Below are 21,735 nucleotides of genomic sequence, written 5' to 3' on the forward strand. Positions count from 1 at the left end.
TTTTTTTCTTTGCCCTAGTTATCCTAAAACTCTCTCTGTAGACCGGGCTAGCCTTGAACTCAGAGATTTGCCTGCCTCTGCCTCCCAAATGTTGGGATTAAAGGTATGTGCCCAGTGCCGCATTTTTTTTTTTTTTTTTTTTTTTTTTGCTTATTTATTATATATGAGTACTGTAGCTGTCTTCAGACACACCAGAAAAGGGCATCAGATCTCATTACAGATGGTTGTGAGCCACCATGTAGTTGCTGAAAATTGAACTCAGGACCCCTGGAAGAGCAGTCAGTGCTCTAACCACTTAGCCATCTCTCCAGCCCCACCCCCTTTTTAGTTTATTTATATATAAGTACTGTACCAGTGCCACATTCTTACTCAATAATCATATGGCAGCACACCTGAAAAGGCCATCTTAGGCTCTTTAGATAAATATATTGTCGCCTCCCTCATACTTATTTGGGATTCATGGCTCAGCTGTTTCCTTTTAACCTTTTAAAAAAAGGTTTGTTTTTATTATTTCAAACTATGTTTAGGCACCAGTACACCTCAGTGCAGATGCTGTGCAGGCCAGAGGTGTTGGATCCACTGAGGCTGGAGTTACAGATGGTTGTAAACCACCTGCTCTGGGTGCTGGGAGTGCTCTTAACCCCTGGGCTCTCTCTCCAGCCCCTGTTCTTACTCTTCTTAGAACCAGCTCAGCCCGCCATGGGGGCTTGATCCACCACACTGGATAGTAACCAAATATGATTTCATGTTGTAGTGATCTGTGCCTTTGAGCTCGACAAGATGCTGGCATTTCTTGCTTTGTGGTGTTCTGATATGCACACGTTAGTTATGACAGTTTAATTAAATAATACCAGTCTCCCATTTTGGTCACCAGAGTGACCAGAAGTACTAGATCATTACTCCTGTTAGGTCACCAGAGTACAAGTTAACTGTTCTTACGGATGCTATGCTTAACCTGAGTTTTGAGCAGTGTGAGAGTGTAGAGGAAAAAGGAAGGTTTCTTCTCCTTTTCCTTGCTAAAGAAGGAATGTATGGGCTAATGAGACAGCTCAGCAGGTAAAAGGCACTTGCTGCCAAACCTAACAACATGTGTAATCCCTGAAACCCACATGGTGAAGGGAAGAGTCAACTCCCAAAGGTTGTCCTTTGACCTCTGCATGTCCACTGTGGAACACACATGCACATATGCACATATCATGTGTGTGCACATGCACAAACACATAAGCACACAAGTAAACAAATAAATGTAATTTTCTAGAAGAAAGAAGAAAGGTGTTTGTCTTCAGCATCTTTCAGCCTCTCCTCACGTAATCCTTCTCCTTCCTGGTTCCTCTGCACCACCTGAGTCCCTTAATCCAAGATCAACACAATCTCCATTTACAGTCTCTTCCCTAAACATTTTCTTCATTTTCGTGCTTTGGTCTCCCAATTTGAAACACTCCATAACCTGAGAACTCCTGAATCTGTACCTAGACTTGCACCTGCCAGTTCTCACCGAACACACACGCAACACACACCTACCCATGTGTCCCCTCTTATCCCTTAAATCTTTGTCTCTGCGGTAGAGAGACTCCCCTCTTAACACACGCCTCACACCTCGGTGTGACTGTGAATTATACTGTAGTTGTCCGTGAGCAGTAAACTGTGCATGGTGAGTCACTTATCATGAAGCAGTGACGTGAAGAGAACTTTGCTGCTTTGGGATTTTCTTCTTATAAGATATTACAAGTTTGGTTCCGTGATAAGTCAACAAAATTTGTAGAGGAAGACAGTTTTCCCAGCTAAGGCCTGTGTATAGTATCCAGATAAAACGTTGTTACATACCATTATCTTAATTTTTAGCTTAGTGATGGAACATTTGATATAAGCTTGCAGAGACACTAAGGGCTTTGATGAGAGTAGAACCCTTGTCTGTCTGTTCAGTCCCGTGGCACATAAGATTCCACCACACATTTTGTGTTTATCCCTTCTGAGAAGTCCACATGTCAGAAAAACTTGCCTCTTGTTTCAGGAAAGCATACTAAGAAAATCACATGTGGCTGTTGGAGTATGGAGAATCTCCTTGCTTTGGGAGGTGAAGATAAAATGATTACAGTTAGTAACCAGGAAGGAGACACAATAAGACAGGTAACACGCCGCCATCTCTATGCGAGATGCTCATTTTTCCTCGTAATGAACAGCTTTATGTCAAATTAATGTATAAAAGTTTATTTAAGTCACTATATGGAATATGCTTATGATTCCGTAGTTTTAAAGATACTGATATTATTTTATTCTTTGTGTGTGTAAGTGTCTGCCTGAAGTTCTGTATGTGTACCATGTGTGTGCCTGGGACCCACTGAAGTCAGCAGAGGGTGTGGGATTTCCTGGAACCAGAGTTAGGGATGTTGACTAACCATCATGAGGCCACTGGGAACTGAATACGTCCTCTGCAAGAGCAAGGAGCTCTTACCTACTAAGCCATCTCTCCCGCCCCCAGCTTTATGTTTTAAGTATCAGAAGCCTTTGTCTGTTCCCGTGCATCATACACATGTGCAGCACCCAGACAGGGAGCACACAACCCTTCACTCTCATACACACATACACACGCAATCCTTTTTACATATCACTTGGAAAGTTTTTCTTTAAGATGAATAAGTTAGCCATTAAAGGAAATGTGTTTTCCCCTTTGATATCAAATGGATTATCAGCCCTGTGCTTATTATAGTCAGTGTGTTTGTGAAGTTTTATTTTATACATACTTACTGATAAATGTTAAGAACTAGAGATTTGTGGAATTAGAATCAAGCTTCCTGATTTCAAAGCCAGTACCTTTAATGGATATGTTAAATAGTTTCTAAAGTAATCCTGACTAAATCTCAATTAAGATAAAATCCTTCTTTTTTTGGAATTCCCAAACCTGATTTAATCCTAAAAGGGTCTCTTCTTGCCCTGGTGTAGCGTCTGTGTGTCTGTACCTCAGTGCCCTAGTGCAGTGTCTGTGTGTCTGTACCTCAGCACCCTAGTATAGGCTAGGGCTGCACTGGCTAAATGCTCTTGAAATGTCTGCTTAGGCACATGGATTAAACCTTCCTTGGTCTGTACTATACAAACAATTGGAAATGGGATGTATTCATCAGCTCTTGCTGAATCACAAATTATCTCAAAATGTAGGAGCTTAAAACATCAGTGTTTCATCATTGTTGACAAGGAATCCAGACGCAGCTTCCTGAAATGCTCTGCCTCAGGATCTCCCATAAAGCCATTTCTAATCTTACTCACATAGTTGTTGGTAGAGTCCAGCTCCTTGCAGATTTCTGTTCCTATCCAGAATCACACTATACACTGTAAGTCCTGATTCCTTGCCATGTGGATCACTCCGTGGAGTGTGCTGTGCTTGAATGTGGTTTGTTGCCCAAAGGTTCGTGTGTCTGAAGTTTGGTCTTTCATGTACATACTGTGGGGAAGTAGGGGAACCTTTGAAGAGTTGGAGCCTAATAGATCTGATGGAGTGTGGACAGGAAGGAATTCATGTAGCTTTCTTGGGACTCTTATTTATAATTAAGCAAAGGTTGTTATAAGAGGTTCTTCACTTTCACCACAACTTTCCTATTCACACACACTCCTGCCGTGATACTAGGGAGTCTTCTAAAAGACACATGGCCTTCCGTGATGAGTTACCAAAATTTTGTGGTACAGCTTTTATGCTTCATAGCTTTGGGAGCTGATAAGGATCAGTAAAACTTTAGACTGTGAATCTTTAAAAGACAGAAAACAACCTAAGTAAGACAGAGTGCAGGCAAATGTTATCACAGAGGTCAGGAGTGTGGCTCAGTTCACAAGGATCTGCTCGGTCCTTAGCACCGTAAATAAGTGAGTAAATGGTAACTGAATTATAAGGCACGTGAATGAAGATCAGAGAACAACTCTGTGGGGTCAGTTCTCTCCTTCTGCCTTTATATAGATTCTGGGACTCAAGCTCAGGTCATTGGGCACATATGTCAAGCACTGCCTCCAATTAGTGTAGCATTTAAGATTCTTCTGGTGTTCTCAAAGCTGTTTACTCTCACATGAGTTCTAGTAACCTTACAGCTTTGATCATTCTATTCAAGTGCCCTTTAGAAACAGAACAATAGATACACTGTTTACACACTGCTGCACCCCCAACCCAGGAGCCCACACTGGACATCCCCAGTGGGTACTTGCACTTTTTGAGCCCCTGGGTCATGAATTGTTTTCTACAGATCATCACAGGAGATTGCTACATCCTGCCAGTATTTGTATACAAGATAACTGTTTCTACTTTGTAACCTTAAGAAGTCTCCTTCCAAAATGAGGGATATCACTGAAGGTGTCATGTAGGTGAGGCACACCTGTGGTTTGAGAAATCACTCCAGTGTCCCTTGTGTGGCTTGGCTTTTGTTTACCCTTCTCAGCATATATCTTGCCTCTGGAGGATAGAGACCGGTTTGCTCCTTCTGTCTTGTCTTGGTTTGGCAGCTTAGGGATTGAACCTAGAGTTGTGTGCTGTGCCAGTGCTCTGCCCCTGAGCCGCATCCCCAGCCACTGTTCTTTGCATTTGAGACAAGGCCTCACTCTGTAGCCCAGGCTGGCCTGGACCTTATTACATAGCCCAGGCTGATTTTAAATACATGGCCTTTCAAGGTCTGGCCAGCAACTGACCAATGCAGATGTGGATGCTTGGAGCCAACCATCAGACTGAGCTCAGGAACCCCACTGGGGAGCTGGTGGAAGGACCAGAGGAAAGGGGGTGGGGGTTGCAACCCCATAGGAAGTACAGTGTTGGCTGGACAAACCACCCAGTGCTCCCGGGGACTAAACCACCAACCAAGGAGTGTACAGGGACCCAGGACTCCAGATACATATGCAGCAGAGGATGGCCTTGTCTGACAGCAATGGGACAGGAGGCCCTTGGTCCTGTGGTGGTTTGAAGCCTCAGTATAGGGGGATACTGGAGCTCTGGGGTGGAGGAGCACCCTCATATAGGCAAAGTAGAGGGGGAGAGGGTGGATGTGGGATGAGTGGTTTGTAGAGGGATATGGGACATCATTCGAGTTGTAAACAAATAGAATGATTAATAGAAAAAGAAAAAAGAAAAACATGACCATTCTCTGCCTCAGCCTCCTGGAAGTCTTAAACTGTGATAATTCTACATTTTATTTTTAGAAAAATACTTGGTAGTTCTTTTAAAATTCTGCTTGAAATATCTGAAAAAGTAGTGTTCACATGTATAAAATAACACACGATAGTGACGAAACTCAGCATTACAGAACATGAGAGCCATGCTGAGACTTTATTGCTCACCTGTCACACTGACAAAGGCATGCGATGTGACCATGTATTCTGTTGGGGAAGCTGTAGATAAAAGTGACATGGCCTTCAGGATAGACATTTGAAAAATGGTGCCGTCCAAACAATACCATTTCCAGAACTTTACCCAGCAAAATGTGTCTTCTTCGCACACAAATAACAATCTGTCAGTTGCAGAGATGGCTCAGCAGTTCTGAGCACTTGCCCATGTAGAGGGCTGGGGCTCAATTCCCAGTGTCCACACAGAAGTTTACAGTGCTGCATAACTCCAGTTTCTGTGCCCTCTTAGGACTGAGGACACCAGGCACACACTCGGTGTGTGGATATACATGCAAGCAAAATCATACACAGAAAATAAATATTTTTAATGTGCCCTTTCTCATTTTTGTGAGTAGCCTCCTGTCTCTTTCTACTATATAATCTCTCTTGCTCTGCCTCTCTTGATGGTGTTTTGGGGACTCTTGGTGTCTTGTTCCTCTGTGAATTACATTACTTTGAACTTTAAGCTCATCTTCAGAGTCTGTCAGACTTGCAGCATTTGGCTCAATGCTTCATGGTGTGACGGGCCAGGCTCCTTCAGCTTTTTATAGAAAATTTCCCCTTAGGAACTCCCAGACTGCTCAGTATGTAAGCTGGGACCCCAGGCCATTGATAAGGATAGGAAAGCAGGTTGAGGATTGCATTTTTGAAATGAACATTTTTTTTTCCTGACCAAACCATGAGCTAAGAAGTAGGCTTCCCGCTGACCCCCCTCCCACCCCCCGTCCTCGTTCTCCGTCCTCTGTCCCCAAGCTGTAGTGTTTGGGTATTTGTGACAGTAGGAGTCTCAGGTTCACAGTCCAAAATTAGTCGTAAACAGAAGCAAGCTTCATGCTTTATTACTATCTGGAATGACTCTCTAAGGTCTGTCATAGAGCGGGAAGGAATTGTGAACCGAGAGTAGGACTTCAGACATGCTCGGCGTGTGTCCCGTCACTGAACTCCAGCCCATGAGAGCGATGTCATTATTGAGTTTGTTCACAGTGATGACACTTATTGCCCCTGTAGACACCAGTGAAATCAGAGCCAAGTGACGTCAAGTTCTCCACAAGCAAGACGGATGAGCGAGTTTCTTCTGCTGAAAACACAGTAAGCATTAGCATCCAAGCCCACACCCAAATCGCTTGCTAGTTTCCTAGAGTATTTAACTTCCTTTTCTCGTCTGGCTTGGACTTTGATAAATGTATTGTTTCTTTAATCAAGATAAGCCTTAGTCTCTCAGACCTAAAACACAGTTTGGCATTGCTGCTTGCCTCACATCCGGCAGGGGAGGACATTTCCTGTGATGGCTGGGGTTTCTGTGCCCGGTCCTGTGGCAGCGAAACAAAGAAGTTCCTTTAAGAATAGAAACGCTGATTTCAGATTTTTTTTTCCTTCACAGTATCAAATAGCAAACAGAGCTCTGAAAATCGTAGCTATGTTTCTGCACCAGGTACAATTTCCTCTCAGGATTCCAGAGTCCTGATAATTTTCATAATCAACATGAAAAAAATGTAAGGAGGTGGTGTTTATTTCCTGAAAGACTGTGTTTTAAATTGATGCTGTTGTACTTGATGACATTTTAGAATCCAGGAAATACAGCGAGGTGTCATCTCTAAACAAATTAGTATACACTTCTTCCTCCGTGACACCAAGGTGCCCTCCAGTGACAACTGTGGTTTGTACCCCTTTTTCATGAGCAACACAGGGATCCCACTTGAGCCGCACAGTAAGTGGTGGAAACGATGCTAAAATCAGCCCGCTTACCCTTGGGAATGCTCACCTAACCAGGCTGCCTCACAAGCCACGAGGTCTCTTAGAAGGAGAGAGTCTATGCTGCCAAAGTGAAATCAGCTGCAGCAAAGTGATACCCAAGTCCCTGTCCTAAACAGCACAAGATGTGAGCGGAGGTGCAGAGACCTCAAAAGACTGTATAGCTCAAAGAGAATACTGAAAACACATAAAGCCAAAGACCTTTGCCAGGCTATACGTCAGCAAATGGTTTTTGCTGTTTTGTTAGTTACATTTTTTACTAATGATAGCATTTAGCACATCCAGCTTTGGCTCGATGTTTTCATAATGGGGTTCAGCTGTTTGGACTTGTTTGCTGGTCTTCTCATAAAATTCATTCCACCATCTCCTGATCTTCTTGGTAGATAAGTGCAGTAGTCGGCAAGAAAATGTTGTTTCTTTTTCATCTGAATGAACCAGATAACCCAGTTGATCTGGAGTTTCAGCAAGCCTATGGCAACATCGTCTGCTACAGTTGGTATGTACAAAAAACTAATTGTGGGGAAGGCATGTTTCTTGTTCTTGCCTATTATGTTTAAGTCCATCCTTAACCTTGTATTCTGTATATGGCATTTTTTTCTCGTTGTAGTCTGTAAGTTTATGTGTAACACCACCTGGTGGGTTGTCTGACACACAGTAGGGCCTCGATGAACTGTATTTTATCACATTCAGGTTTTTGTCATTTTTTCCCTCAGTCGCTCACCCCCTCTGTAATCCTATTGTCACTTTGCTGCCGTAGGTATGGGGACGGCTACATCATGATTGGCTTTTCCCGAGGAACGTTTCTGGCCATTTCTACTCACTTTCCAGAAGTTGGGCAAGAGATATTTAAGGCTCGTGACCATAAGGATAATCTAACCAGTGTGGCATTGTCACAGACTCTCAACAAAGCTGCCACATGTGGTGATAACTGGTTAGTTAGAGCCACATATTCCTGGGAATGTGGGAGATACTCAAGAGAATCAGCAAAACTTTTCGGTTGATGTGCATGTGACCCCCACACTTTCTTGGACTCTTTGAACATGTTTACAATGAGAAAAGCGTTTAAGTCTCTACTTCCCTCTGCATACTCACGTGGTCAGTGCTCACAGTCTCTTGGTAATGGAGAGGGGAACAGCAAGGTGGTAGAACAAAGACATCTAAAGATTGAGTGCCTCAGAGCAAAAGAATAAAGTAGACTATGCTAGAAAGCCATTCTTAAAACCAAAATGGGTGTTTCAGATTACATGGTGCACACTCCACCTGCCTCCAGCCTGATCCAACCATAAACTGAGACAGGTGTACAGACTGAAGGGCTTTGAAAGCTGAGTAAGAACAGTCCAGTTAAAGGACAAGACCAGAATTCAGAGTGCCACCAACCCAGCAGGGAACCTTCACGTCTCTGCCAGTCTTTCCTAGGCAGTGCTCACAGCAGCCTGCAGCCTGAAAGTGGGCTCCAGAGCACAGACAGAAGTCTGGTGAAGAAGCCACTGACTCAGGGCGGAAGCTACAGAGAGGAGAGCACATGGATGGAAGTGGGGAGGGAGCATCCAACAGCAGGGCCTGCAGCCGGGAGGTCAGGGTGTGGCTAGAAACAACTTATATAAATGCCAGAATGAACCCAATACAAACCAGGGCCTGGAAGGGTGTGTGTGTGTGTGTGTGTGTGTGTGTGTGTGTGTGTGTGTGTGATTAGAACACAATACAAATCTATGTTCCTTTTTCTCTTTCTTTTTCAGCATAAAAATCCATGATCTGACAGAATTGAGGGACATGTATGCTATAATTAATCTGGATGATGAAAATAAAGGTATTGACTGTGCTGAAGCCAGTTGGTATTTTGTTGTTGTTGTGGAGAATAGTGATGATCGTTGTGTGCTTTGTTTTCTTGTGGAAGGAATAAAATTAACACCTTTCCCTGAAGCACCCCTAAAATAGTTTCCTTACTTTAGGAATTGTGTTAAGTCTACTACCCGACTAAAAAGTTGTAAGTACACTTTTGTACGAGAGGCATATAGCAAACTCTGCTCTAATCCCAGTTGTACAAAGGACGGGTCCTTTTGTTTGAGCCACAGGGAAATGACTCGGTTCCCATACTCTCTTATTAATGTATAGTGAAATTGCAGGATGGTTTAGGGAAGAAAACATCTAAAGTGTTTATGCCTTTATGTGAAAATGCTTATCTGGTTGCCTGCAGCTGTACGTTGTATTTTTAAATGGTGGCTTATTTTATGAATTGCTTTAGGGCTGGGTACCTTATCCTGGACTGATGATGGTCAGTTGCTAGCACTATCTACCCAAAGAGGCTCACTGCATGTCTTCCTGACCAAGTTGCCTATCCTCGGGGATGCCTGCCACACACGGATTGCGTATCTCACCTCCCTCCTTGAGGTCACCGTGGCCAACCTCATTGAAGGAGTATGTAAACCATATAGTATGTCTTTTGTTTGTAAAATGGTTGTAACAGTGGGTTCACTGCTATTCCAATGCTGTGTTGTAGGAGCCGCCAATCACAGTTTCCGTGGATGTGGAACCCAACTTTGTTGCAGTAGGGCTCTATCATCTGGCCGTGGGGATGAATAATCGAGCTTGGTTCTATGTCCTTGGTGAAAATGGCAAGTCTAAATTCATGTGTTTTCTTCTTGTACCACGTCTCATTTCTGGAGCTTTTGAAAAGTTCAGAAGTGGTGCTTAAACCTGAGCCCTCCTTCATTCTGACCTTGTTTCCACTCTAAAATCTGTACCTGACTTGTAGACAGATGTTCTTTGTTCCTATAGTAAAAGACAGCAAGGTATGAGAGTTTCCATGACAGAGGCCCTGGCTTTGAGGTCCCTTTCTGTCTCTGCTAAAGGACTGTAGCTACCCTGTGAACTTGACTCTCTGGAGGATAAAGCTACTTTAAAGGGATCATAAAGGACAGGAGGTAAAGTTAAGTGAGTTACCTCACTCCACACAGTGGCGTTGTTGAGGCACATGTAAGCAGAAAGTGTGTAGCTGACAGTTCCCATTCCTTCCTGGTTTGCTCTTTGAATAATGCTATTAACATATAAGGGGAACTTGGTCTTCCTTTTTCTCAAGTCTGGGTCAGATAAAAAGCCCAGGAAGTAGAAAACTATTAACTTCTTGTTACTTATGCATTATTTGTTTTGCTTGTGATTTTTACTTGTTATGTTTTGTCCCTCTCAGGCCACAGGGAACCCCAAGGATAAACTCATTGGTAGCACAAAGAGGTTTTTTCTTTAGAGTGGCTGGAGTAAGGTTTAGTTCAGAAGATCCCTGCCAAATATACATTGAACAATCATCTGCAGGTACATACATGCAGTGTTTTTACCTATAATTTAATGTGTTTAAATGTTTTTGAAATTGCTACAGTTGTCAAAAAGCTAAAAGATGTGGAATATCTGGGAACAGTAGCCAGCATCTGCCTTCACTCTGACTATGCTGCCGCACTCTTTGAAGGCAAAATCCAGTTACATTTGGTAAGTAGAATCCTAATTTCCTGGGAGCCTAAATTTGATGTCTTATTACCAAGACCCTTGGCCAAGGAACAAGAATGTACATACTAGCTAGAAAACACCATGTTGGGTAAAGGATGCACGGTATGAGATATGTGGTTGGCTTCTTACTGCTGTGTCCTGAGTGCTACTCACAGCATCAGCTATAATAAAATGACCTGGTTGGTGATTTGCATCTAGGTGGAGCCATAGGTGAGCTGTGAGTACCTAAGAGAACGCACTCACTGCTGTAACTGGCCATGTTGCACGTAGGGATCCACCAAACTGGCCTCTTGAGCTGTTCCAGAGACTGGCACCTGTAAGGACAGGATTCTAGACCAGGGCATCCATGCACACATCTCTTTCCTGACTCTGCATGTGGGAAGAACATGGTCAGAACTCTGGACAGCAGCTGAGCTGCTGCTTACAAACCTCCCACTAAACAAAGGATGCCCAGGGCTGCCCTGGAAGCCAGCTGTTTTATGTGTAAGCTGACCTAAGGGAGCATCTGATTATATAGTTGAGCTTGGAAAAAAGACACTTTCCCTAGCTGTACACCTGACTTACTCAGGGGAATCAATGAACCCTCTGAATGGACCACCCTTATGTTTTAGATAGAAAATGAAATGTTGGACGCTCAGGAAGAACGTGAGACTCGGCTCTTTCCAGCCATGGATGATAAGTGCCGGATTTTGTGCCACGCTCTAACTAGTGACTTCCTCATCTATGGGACTGACGTACGTATTAGTTTCTGGAAGGCGGAGCATGGACAAGTTCTAATTCTCACTTTACAATCTCGATCCTCTTCCTGTTTCTCCTCCTTTTATTGAATTCAGTACAAATAAAGAATTTACTGGCCATTTATATTCTTGTAGAACCTAGTAGCATGCGTGGTTGGTGATCTTAGGCAATCTTGATTGTGTAATGCAATGGGTAGATTAGAATCTGATGTGTGGGACTCTGTCAACTCAGCTGGCTGCTGGCTGTCACTTGACGCTTTAAACAAGCCTTTCCTTCGTGTGCACTAATGTAGTCTCCTTTTTAAATAGTTAGGATCGCTTGCTAGAGCTTGTGGTTAATGGAATCTCAGTTTTTTGTGCATTGGTTTGTTTGGGTTTTTTTAATATATTTTTAATTTAGATTCTGTGTATATGGTGCTTTGTCTGCATAGTTACCTGTGTATCACATATGTGCTTGGCCTCTGAAGCCAGAAGAGGATGTCAGATCCCTTGGTATTAGAGTTACATACAGTTGTGTGCCTTCCCTGGTACTGGGAATTGATCCCAGTGGTTTTAACTGCTGAGCCTCCCTCCAACGCTGTTTTACTACAGCTTCAGTTATTGGAGGTTTTTGTTCTGTTTAGTCTTGTGAGGTGGGCTCTTCCTATGTAGCCCTGGCTGACCTGGAACATTGTGTGTGTAGACCAAGCAGGTCTTGAATTCACAGAGATCCACTTGCCCCCGCCAGTGCCAGAATTAAAGGCATGCACTACCTGGTTTCTTGTTTTCTATAGTGCTTTTGTCTAATTTTCATGTCAAGCAATACTCACCTCAAAAAAAACGACTTAGTCATCCTCAACTCTCTGGAAACATTTCTTAGAACCGTGTAGATACTTTTTCCCTCCGTGTTTCATAGATCCCCCCTGTCGGGTCGCTCAGTGCTTCCTGAGCAGCTCGGTTGGTCTGGGTGTGGCTGTGCAGATGAGTAGGAAGACAAGCCCCAGCAGGTGAACACAGCCAAGCCAGTTGAGCATGTGGCCGTGTGCAGCCTGCAGGGCCTCACTAGACTGAAGCGGCCGGAGCAGGCAGGCAGTCCACACTCATAGCCAAACCCGAAGGAAAGTGCACTGGATGGCTCCATGCTTCTCTGGAAGCAGGCAAGAATCTGCTTCATGTACACTTCCCCGAGACCACCTCGTCTGTCACGCAGTGGGCGTGACAGACTACACAGCCCGCTGTAGAGTTGGTAGTTGCTTAATTGGGTTCTGCTGGATTTTTTCTTAAGTTTCCCTAGCAAGTAGAGAATCTATAAATGGATTGTGAGCACATGTCACTAAACAGATTACAGTCACTAGATTATTGAATCACTTCTGAATTCCCATTTTATTTCTCCAGAGTCTATACTTTCCCAAATACATTAAATGCATTAGCCTCTCCCTTTACCAAGAGTAATAATATTTTTCTTTTAAGATTATCCTCTGGATAATTTTATGTGGAAAGTCAGTATTTTCTTAACCACATTTTACAGTTCCTTGATTAGACGTTGTTTTTGTTTGTTTGTTTGTTTGTTTTGTTTTGTATTGCTTTTTGTTTTTAATTTTCTAGACTGGCATTATTCAGTATTTCTTCATCGAAGACTGGCAGTTTGTTAATGATTACCGGCATCCTGTTGGTGTGAAAAAGCTATTTCCTGATCCAAATGGAACCAGATTGGTTTTCATTGATGAAAAGAGTGAAGGATTTGTTTACTGTCCTGTAAGTCTAGAAAACTTGAAAATGTGGGCTGAGGTATATCTCTGTGATGGCGAAGTGTTTGTCCAGCAAGCTTCATTTCCTGGCTCAGTACCCGGTGCTAGGAGACAAAACAAAACTCAAGTTTCTAATGCAGTAAAGTAAGAATGGGGTTGTTTTCTCTATTTCTGAGACACGGGATCTCCATTTTGTAGCCATGGCTGCCCAGAACTTCTATAGACCATTCTGGCCATGAACTCACAGTGAGCCACCTGCCTCAGCCTCAGGGCTAGGATTAAAGGTGTGTGCAGCACCTGTTTACAGTTTTCTCTTCCAGATAGCTAAAGACTGTTGTTCTTTGCTGTCTTTCTAATATCCTGCTAGTGAGCAATGACAAGGAAACGTGTCTCTATTCTGTGTTTATAGTATCCTTCACACAGAAAGTTGTCATTGTTGTGGGGACATTGTTATTGTCCCATGTAGCCCAGGCTCGCCTCAGCTGCTCAAGTCTTGACTCAAAAATAAATAGACAAGAAAGTTGTTCCATCCATCTTGAGCAGCGTTTTAGTAACTTGGAGCCACGGTGTCTAAACTTACTGTTTTGGTTTTTTTCCTTATAAACTAGTCCGGTTTTATATGATACCCTGAATTTGCCCAGTTCTGGGTTCTTTTTTTTTTTTTCCCAAGCCGCACGTAGTTCAGTAACAGGAAGAGAAGCTCTCCCGCTGAAGAAAGAGGCTGCAGAGAGAGTGATGTTCGGCCGGAGATGAGCCAGGAAGCCATGCCTGCTGCAGCTTCAGGCAGGCTCTTAACAAGACAAATGCGTGAATCCTATGTTGTAGGTTAATGATGCTACCTATGAGATTCCAGACTTCTCGCCAACCATTAAAGGCGTTCTCTGGGAGAACTGGCCGATGGATAAAGGTGTGTTTATTGCGTATGACGATGACAAGGCGTACACGTATGTGTTCCACAAGGACACCATCCAAGGTACCAATCACTCGCTGTGCTTTTACCAATGAATGAGCGCCCATTGTAGTGAAGTCGGAAAGCTTCCTGCTATCTGTGCCGAGCATTAGCTGCGGTATTAAGTGGTCTGTTTTCTGACACAGGATCCAAGGTGATTTTGGCTGGTGGCACTAAACTTCCCTTCTCCCATAAGCCTTTGCTGTTATACAATGGAGAACTGACCTGCCAGACACAGAGTGGGAAAATCAACTCCATCTACCTCAGCACCCACAGCTTCCTTGACAGCATAAAAGACACAGAGCCTACTGACCTGAGGCAAATGCTGACGCAGACCCTGATGCTCAAGCGGTAGGTGGGAGCAGAAATGACGGAGCACAGCTCTTTGCCTTCATGGCCTACCCAGCAGGTGTGCATATTAGAGTGTGGAGAACAGATACGTGGCACTGGCGAGGTGGCCTGGGCTAAAGTGCTTGCTTGCAAGCATGAGGACCTGAGTTCGGTTCCCAGAGCCCACACTGAAAGGAAGCTGGCTATAATGGCGTAAGCGCAGCTGGGTTGCTGGGGCTCTCTGGCCAGCCAGCCCAGCCTGTATAGCAAGTGTGGGTCAGTTATAGACTCTGTCTCAAGAAAGGGTGGACGGCATTTGAGAAACACCCACGATTGTCTGCTGGCCTCCGAGTACTGCACCATATACACATGTACTCCTGAGATACACATGTATGTTCACACACACTCACACATATACACATAATAAAGACCGTGGATGTGAACACACATGTAGATTCTAAAGGAAGTGCTGTTGGCTGATAGGGCTTTTATAAGTGCTTTACTGTGAGAAAAGCTCACAGAGCCACAAATAGCCCCATTGCTGGAAAGTTCTAACTATTAAACAAACATTGAAGTTTGACTTTTGCTTTGCTTGAGATTCCTTTTTCCTCTCTCTCTCTCTCTCTCTCTCTCTCTCTCTCTCTCCCCCCCCCCTTTCTTGTGTAGGGCATCTGGGAGTTCCTGCGGCCCTGATTCCTCTGGCCGTGTCTTGAGTAGTTCCTCAGGTTCTGTGATCTCTGTGCTCTTCTCTAATCGTCCTTCATGGATGACTCTCCCCTCGTGACTTTCTTATCACCATGTAGACTGACTACAGACACTGTCTTCGTGGCTAGGGCTTCAGCTTAGCACAGAGAACTCACCAGTTGTGCTCAGGGCCCTGGGATCCATCCCTGGCACAGTTCAAAACAAAAGAGAAATGTAAGTGTCCTCAGTAGCCAAAGGCAGTGGTCTGCCCCTGCCATCCCCGTGCTTGAGAGGATCTCAAGTTTTAGGCCAGCTTGGGCTATATAGCAAGATCCTGCGTCAACAAAATAAAACAAATCTATCTTCATTTAACTTGCCCCGCCTAAAAACATCATCTTCTAGAGCAGTGATTCTCAACCTTTCTAATGCTGTGACCCTTTAATACGGTACCTCATGTTGTAGTGACCCCAATCATAAATTATCTTTATTGGTACTTTGTAACTTTATACTTTTGCTACTGTTATGAATTGTAATATAAATATCTGTTTTCTTTTTGTTGTTGTTGTTGTTTAATGTTGTTGTTGTTGGCTTTTTGAGACAGGATTTCTCTGTATAACACCCCTGGCTACCCTGGAATTTACTTTGTAGACTAGGCTGGCCTTGAACACAGAGATCCAACTGCTTCTGCCTCCTGAGTGCTGGGATTAAAGGCACATTGATGGTCTTAAAAGACCCCTGTGAAAGGGTGGAAGACCCTGTGAAAGGGTGGAAGACCCCAGTGAAAGGGTGGTTTGATCCCTGTGAAAGGGTGGAAGACCCCTGTGAAAGAGTGGTTTGACCCCAGTGAAAGGGTGGTTTGACCCCTGTGAAAGGGTGGTTTGACCCCCAAAAAGGTTGCAACCAACAACCACCAGGTTGAGAACCACTGTTTTATAGTTTTCTATTTTTACTCTTTCCTCCTCTCTCACTGTGCATTTGTCCAGACACACACACACACACACACACACACAGAGAGAGAGAGAGAGAGAGAGAGAGAGAGAGAGAGAGAGAGAGAGAGAGAGAGAGAGAGAGAGAGAGTTATGGGGAAGCAATGGCAACAGGGAACATCTGTGCCTGAACATCTATTTGCTTAACTCTGAAATGTATACATTTGTAGGGTTCAAGGACTGGGGGCATTTTGTTTTGTTTTGTTGTTTGAGATATGATCTCTCTAGGTAGCCCTTGCTGTCCTCAAACTCTTTGTAGACCAGCTGGCCTCAAACTCAAGTTTAATGCCTCCCAAGTGTTGACATTTTAAGGTGTGTGCCACCAGGCCGAGCCTAGAGTACTAGTCTTATTAGGTTTAAGTGAGAACAAAAATAATTTTCAACTCTTTGTTGTGGAATTTTAAAAATTAGAATTAGTTGTTAATTGGTGGTGGGAAGGGGCTGATTATAGAGAGTAAATTCTGACTATAGAAGATGGTAAGAAAGGGGCCGGGAGATGCTTCACCATCCTGGAAACCTGAGTTCGTGTCCCTAGTACCCATGTACAAAGCCAGGAGTGTCTGGGGCTGCCTACCCTGCCTTATTCTAAAACCATGAAATCCACATTCGGTCCAAGTCCCTGCCTCAAGGGATTAAGGCAATAGAGCAGAATACTAATCTCCTCCTCCAGCCTCCTTGGCCACACACAAGTACACACACATACACACCCACACACATGCAGCAAGAAGGTAAAAAAACTATGCAAAGAAAAAAGTTTTACATTTCATAACTTGCAAATGCTAATGATAGGTTAAGAAATGTTTTGAGGATTTCTCTAGCACGCAATGTCTTGTGACATGCTGTCTAAAGACCCCCTAGTAGGTGACAAGCAGCGCTATGGTTCAGTCTGTGCACTCAATCCTAGGTTTTCTGATGCTTGGGATATATGCAAAATGCTAAACGACCGCACTTCATGGGGCGAGCTGGCCAGAGCCTGTCTGCATCACATGGAGGTGGAGTTTGCTATCCGAGTTTCCCGGACGATGGGGGATGTTGGCACAGTGATGTCCTTGGAACAAATAAAGGTATGCAGTATCTCGTGACTCATTAGAACACATTGTAGATGCTGCTCATTCAGCATCCACCTTTCAGTCTCAGTTCAAGCAACTGGATAGGTCCTCTGATACCACTTCCTATGGGGCAAAGCCTTTGAAAAATAAAATCCTTATATTTCTTCTCATCGGCAACTGCTTTTCTTTGTAGGGAATTGAGGACTACAATCTTTTGGCAGGACATCTCGCCATGTTTACTAATGACTTCAACCTGGCTCAGGACCTGTACCTGGCATCCAACTGCCCTGTGGCAGCCCTGGAGGTATGACAGCAAAGAGAATGGGCAGTCACCCTTCTCTACGGTCAGACTTGGCTGCACCAGGCACCACCCGGCTTCCTCTCCTGACAAGTAGACATTCAGCTTTCAGAGCCCCTGAGTACTCATTAACTTCCAAACCACTTTCATCCTGCATTCAGTGGAGGTATAAAAAAGACATGGTGTTGTAGCATTGCTAAATAATTCAAAGTCTAAATGTGTCCAAAGAGAGAAGACTGAGTGTAACTTACAAAACTGTAAAAGGAAAGTAGATGTCATTCGGTGATTGTTCATGTTGCCCAGGCGCCGTTCTAAGCACCTGATCTGTATTAACTCCTTTAACCCTCCACATCCATCTTACAGACTAGTGCTGTTATTTTCTCTATTTCCCACATGAGGACCTTGATCAGTTCCTCCTGTGTGAGGAGCTTAAGGTTGCAGATGGGGAACTGAACAGAATGTGGGTTAAGTTCTGAGTCAGAGGGAAAGGGAGGTCTGCAGACAGCTGGCTCCCTACCTGACAGAAGCTGTAGTTCAAGGTCAGCCCGGCCCAAATAACAAGTTCCAGGTTAGACAAAGCTACATAGCAAGACTGTCTGGGTGGGGGTTGAGGGGGGCTTGTGAGGCACATCTGGATTCAGATTCTACCTGTCTGTGACCTTGGGCATGTTCTTTGACCTCTCAGGTTAGGTCTTTCTTTCTTTTTCTTAAGATTTATTTATTTTATTTATTTGAGTACACTGTTACTGTCTTCAGACACACCAGAAGAGAACATCTGATCCCAGATGGTCGTGAGCCACCATGTGGTTGCTAGGATTTGAACTCAGGACCTCTGGAAGAGCAGACAGTGCTCTTAACCACTGAGCCATCTCTCCAGCCCAGGTCCTTCTTATTTAAAGTGTGGGTAATAATGCCTGACTGACCCTCAGGGTAGTGGGGCAGGAAAATGGGTTTAGAGTACAATTAATTTGAAGTAATTTATATAACTAGTAGTAGCCAGAAATAAGCAAACAAACTCAGAGCTTCTGGTCATCTCTTCTCAAAGATATTGAAAATAAGTTGAATCCATCTTTTATAATATATTTATATAATATATAATATAATAATACGTAATATATACATAATATTGTGCAGTAGTTACATAGCACCCTCCAGTTCCTTCAGCCTCACTTGGCAAGACAAGCAATGTAGGTAAAGAGCCCTGCTTCCCACCTGCTCTCTCTTACTAGCAGTGTAGCCTAGCATAAGACCTGGCCTGTCTTTGCTTCCATTTCTGGGTCTCTGAAACAGAAACAATATTGCCAAAGATAGCTATGAAAAATACAATAAGCTCATGTTCTAGACAGAACCTGATAAGAAGACAGCACTTAGGAAGTTAGCTGCGAGTTCTTTACAGTGTAAATCAGTGACGAATGAACGGGCAGATTCTCAGTAGTGACCTGTTATATTTGGGATTGTTTGCCAGATAACTGTAAGAGACCACAGGATCCAGGAGGAAAGATGCTTTATGTGTTGTGTTTTCTGTTATTCTTGTTGCAACATAGCTTCAAATTACCTAAGAACCCATATTGGGGCCAAGATGACTCACTTGGTAAGGTGCTGGCCACCAAGCCTGGTGACTTGTCCTGGATCCCCAGAACCCACGTGTACAAGGAGAAAACTGACTCTTGAGAGTTGTCCTCTGACCTCCATACACACTGTAACAACGTGTCCTCATGCCCACGGACATAAATAAGTGTGACTTAGAAAAAAAGAAAAGGGAAACTTGCCTTGATTCCAGCCAAGTTAGCAGCTCATGTCTGCAATCCCAGCAAGAAACAGACACAGGAAGGTTTCAGCAAGTTCAAAGCCAGCCTGGGCTACGTCGTGAGTTCCAGGCCAGCCAGGAATACATAGCAAAATCCTGCCTCACCAAGGAAGGAAGGAAGTCAATTCCTAAAGTGTTTCCTAGTTTTTTTATTGGTGTCCTTCTAAGGTGAAATTTTCAATTAATTGATTGTATTAGCTTTAATATCTCATTGGGAAAAATACTAAAGAATAAAATTTTGTTAGGTAGGATTAACTGCTGAGACTACCCGACTAGCTGAGATTTTTTTCCCGTCTAGAAGACACTTGGACAGATGTGTCTTATGACAGTGTCTGTGTAAATAGAAAGCTTTATTATTTAAGGAAAAATGGACTTCTTTCACTAAGCCTGACTCTGTGGTGACTTTGAAAAGCACGCTCCCTTTCTGGACCTTAGGGCTTTGTCTCTCCATCAGATGAGGCGGGACCTTCAGCACTGGGACAGCGCTCTGCAGCTGGCGAAGCGGCTGGCCCCAGACCAGATACCCTTCATATCCAAAGAGTACGCCATCCAACTGGAGTTCACGTGAGTCCTTGCCCGTGTCTTCTCAGCAGTTCCAAACTGTCACTGATTCTTCAGTGTTCTTCAGTAATGGAGGCGGAGGGGGAGTAGAGTTAAGGAGAAAGGAGCTGAGAGTTCTGCATCTTGATCTGAAGCAACCAGGAAGACGGGCATCCTCAGACAGCTAGGAGGAAGCTCTTTTCTGCCATGGGTGGAGCCTGAGCATAAGAAGAGGACTCTGAAGTTCACCCCCACCATGACACACTTCCTCCATCCAGGCCACACCTCCTAACAATGCCACTCCCTATGGGCTAAGCATATTCAAACCACTACACTATGTTATTTACCAAGACCAGAAAATTCTGGCGGGAGAGACTGCTCAACATTTAAGAGCATTCCTCCCAAGGACCCAAGTTTGGTTTCCAACACCCACACAGGTGGCTCACACCGACCTGTAAGCCCAGCTCCAGGGGATGTCTCACCTCTGGACCCTGCAGTTAACCACACATCTGTGCACGAACTCACATACCCAATCTAAAATAAAGCAACCTTTTGAAACTAGAAACTTCTCATAGATGTAGAGCTGGGAAACCCAAATCGAAGTCACCCACACTTAGGTTAAAGCTTATTCTTGAATTTTTACACTATGGAAGGCTAAAGAATAAGAGGAGACGAGAGCATTCCCTTCCACCCTTTAATCACGACCCTGGTGACTTAGTAGTACTGTCCCCGAAATGCTGTCACTGCAGCAGTTAAGTTCCAAAACTAGAGGGCAGGAGCAGCTTCAACCAGATCTTAAAGTTGTAGAATTTTTCTCTTTCACGGATTGATTTGCATACGGGCGAGAACTGAGCCGTGGCGAGCGGTGAGGGAGAAGCTCTCCTGAGGACGATGACCGCTGCCTTCGGAATGCCGCATACATGGATGGGGGCTCCACATAGCTTCGGAATCCCCAACTGTGACGGTCATCTCAGCTGCCAGTTGACAGACTGTATCACTTTTCTTATCGTGATGCATAAAAGCCGCTTTAGAAGTATTCAATAGTCAGTTTTAAATTAGCGTCCAGCTGTGGTCACTGCGCCCAGAGCACACCACTGCACAGGGTGTAGCCATTTGTTTTCAGACATAAACTCACACAGTCACTGACAACACTGCAACTAGACAGGTTTTCTTGATATTTATTAAGATATATTTCAAATTTTAAAAATATTAGATTTTGGAAAAATGCTAGTTTGTGGTTATATTTACTTTTTTTTTAAAAAAGATTTATTCATTTATTTTATATAAGTACACTGTAGCTGTCTTCAGACATACCAGAAGAGGGCATCAGATCCCATTACAGATGGTTGTGAGGCACCATGTGGTTGTTGGGATTTGAACTCAGCACCTGTGGAAGAGCAGTCAGTGCTCTTGACCACTGAGCCACCTCTCCAGCCCTATATTTACTTTAAAAAAAAAAAAAACAACAAAACCATTTAATTCTGCATTATTTTCATACAATGGATTCATGAAGGATATTATCACACAAACTTTACTTGTATAAATTATTATGCCAAAATGTCCTCTTTTATTTCAAATCAGGACTCCTCATTTAGTACTTTTCTATCTGGAGGCTGGAGAGATGCTCAGTGGTTAAAAGTTCTTGCTGCTCTTCCAAAGGACTTGGGTTTTGTTCCCAGCACCCAAGTCAGATGGTTCTCAACTGATCCTGGGCATCAGATACCCTCATCCAGCCTTCCCAGAAACCTACACACATGTGGCTCATACACACACACACACAGAGAGAGAGAGAGAGAGAGAGAGAGAGAGAGAGAGAGAGAGAGAGAGAGAGAGACTTTACCTGACTCGAGTTAGCTCTGACTAGGTTAGTCAGAAGCTTAACTTTGGCAGTGGCATGTGACCGTGAAGCTATTTGTGTATGATCTCACCCCTGACCTAACACTGCCAGCCCCTAACAGCTCAAAAGCGTCCCCGATAATAGCCTGAGTGTATTTTCTCATCAAGCACCCGCTGCTGGTCTCGAAGCCCGGCT

At 43.9% G+C, this 21,735-nt stretch overlaps 1 protein-coding gene across 1 annotated transcript in view; it reads left to right on the forward strand.

Moving 5' to 3' along the window:
• Nucleotides 1–21,735, forward strand: part of WDR19 (WD repeat domain 19) — a gene marked incomplete at its 3' end in the record, with an annotated part of 60,909 nt that overhangs the window by 19,141 nt on the left and 20,033 nt on the right. Inside the window, exons 6-20 of the mRNA XM_080909285.1 lie at nt 2,012–2,127; nt 6,358–6,438; nt 7,485–7,597; nt 7,859–8,032; nt 8,838–8,908; nt 9,344–9,516; nt 9,599–9,713; nt 10,472–10,578; nt 11,208–11,330; nt 12,918–13,067; nt 13,886–14,033; nt 14,156–14,360; nt 16,914–17,073; nt 17,252–17,362; nt 19,618–19,727. Coding sequence (XP_080765411.1) covers nt 2,012–2,127; nt 6,358–6,438; nt 7,485–7,597; nt 7,859–8,032; nt 8,838–8,908; nt 9,344–9,516; nt 9,599–9,713; nt 10,472–10,578; nt 11,208–11,330; nt 12,918–13,067; nt 13,886–14,033; nt 14,156–14,360; nt 16,914–17,073; nt 17,252–17,362; nt 19,618–19,727 — 1,957 coding nt within the window. The remainder of the gene's footprint in view (nt 1–2,011; nt 2,128–6,357; nt 6,439–7,484; nt 7,598–7,858; nt 8,033–8,837; nt 8,909–9,343; nt 9,517–9,598; nt 9,714–10,471; nt 10,579–11,207; nt 11,331–12,917; nt 13,068–13,885; nt 14,034–14,155; nt 14,361–16,913; nt 17,074–17,251; nt 17,363–19,617; nt 19,728–21,735) is intronic.

This window comes from Micromys minutus (assembly GCF_963924665.1).
Source record: "Micromys minutus genome assembly, chromosome: 1".
NCBI classification, from domain to species: Eukaryota; Metazoa; Chordata; class Mammalia; order Rodentia; family Muridae; genus Micromys; species Micromys minutus.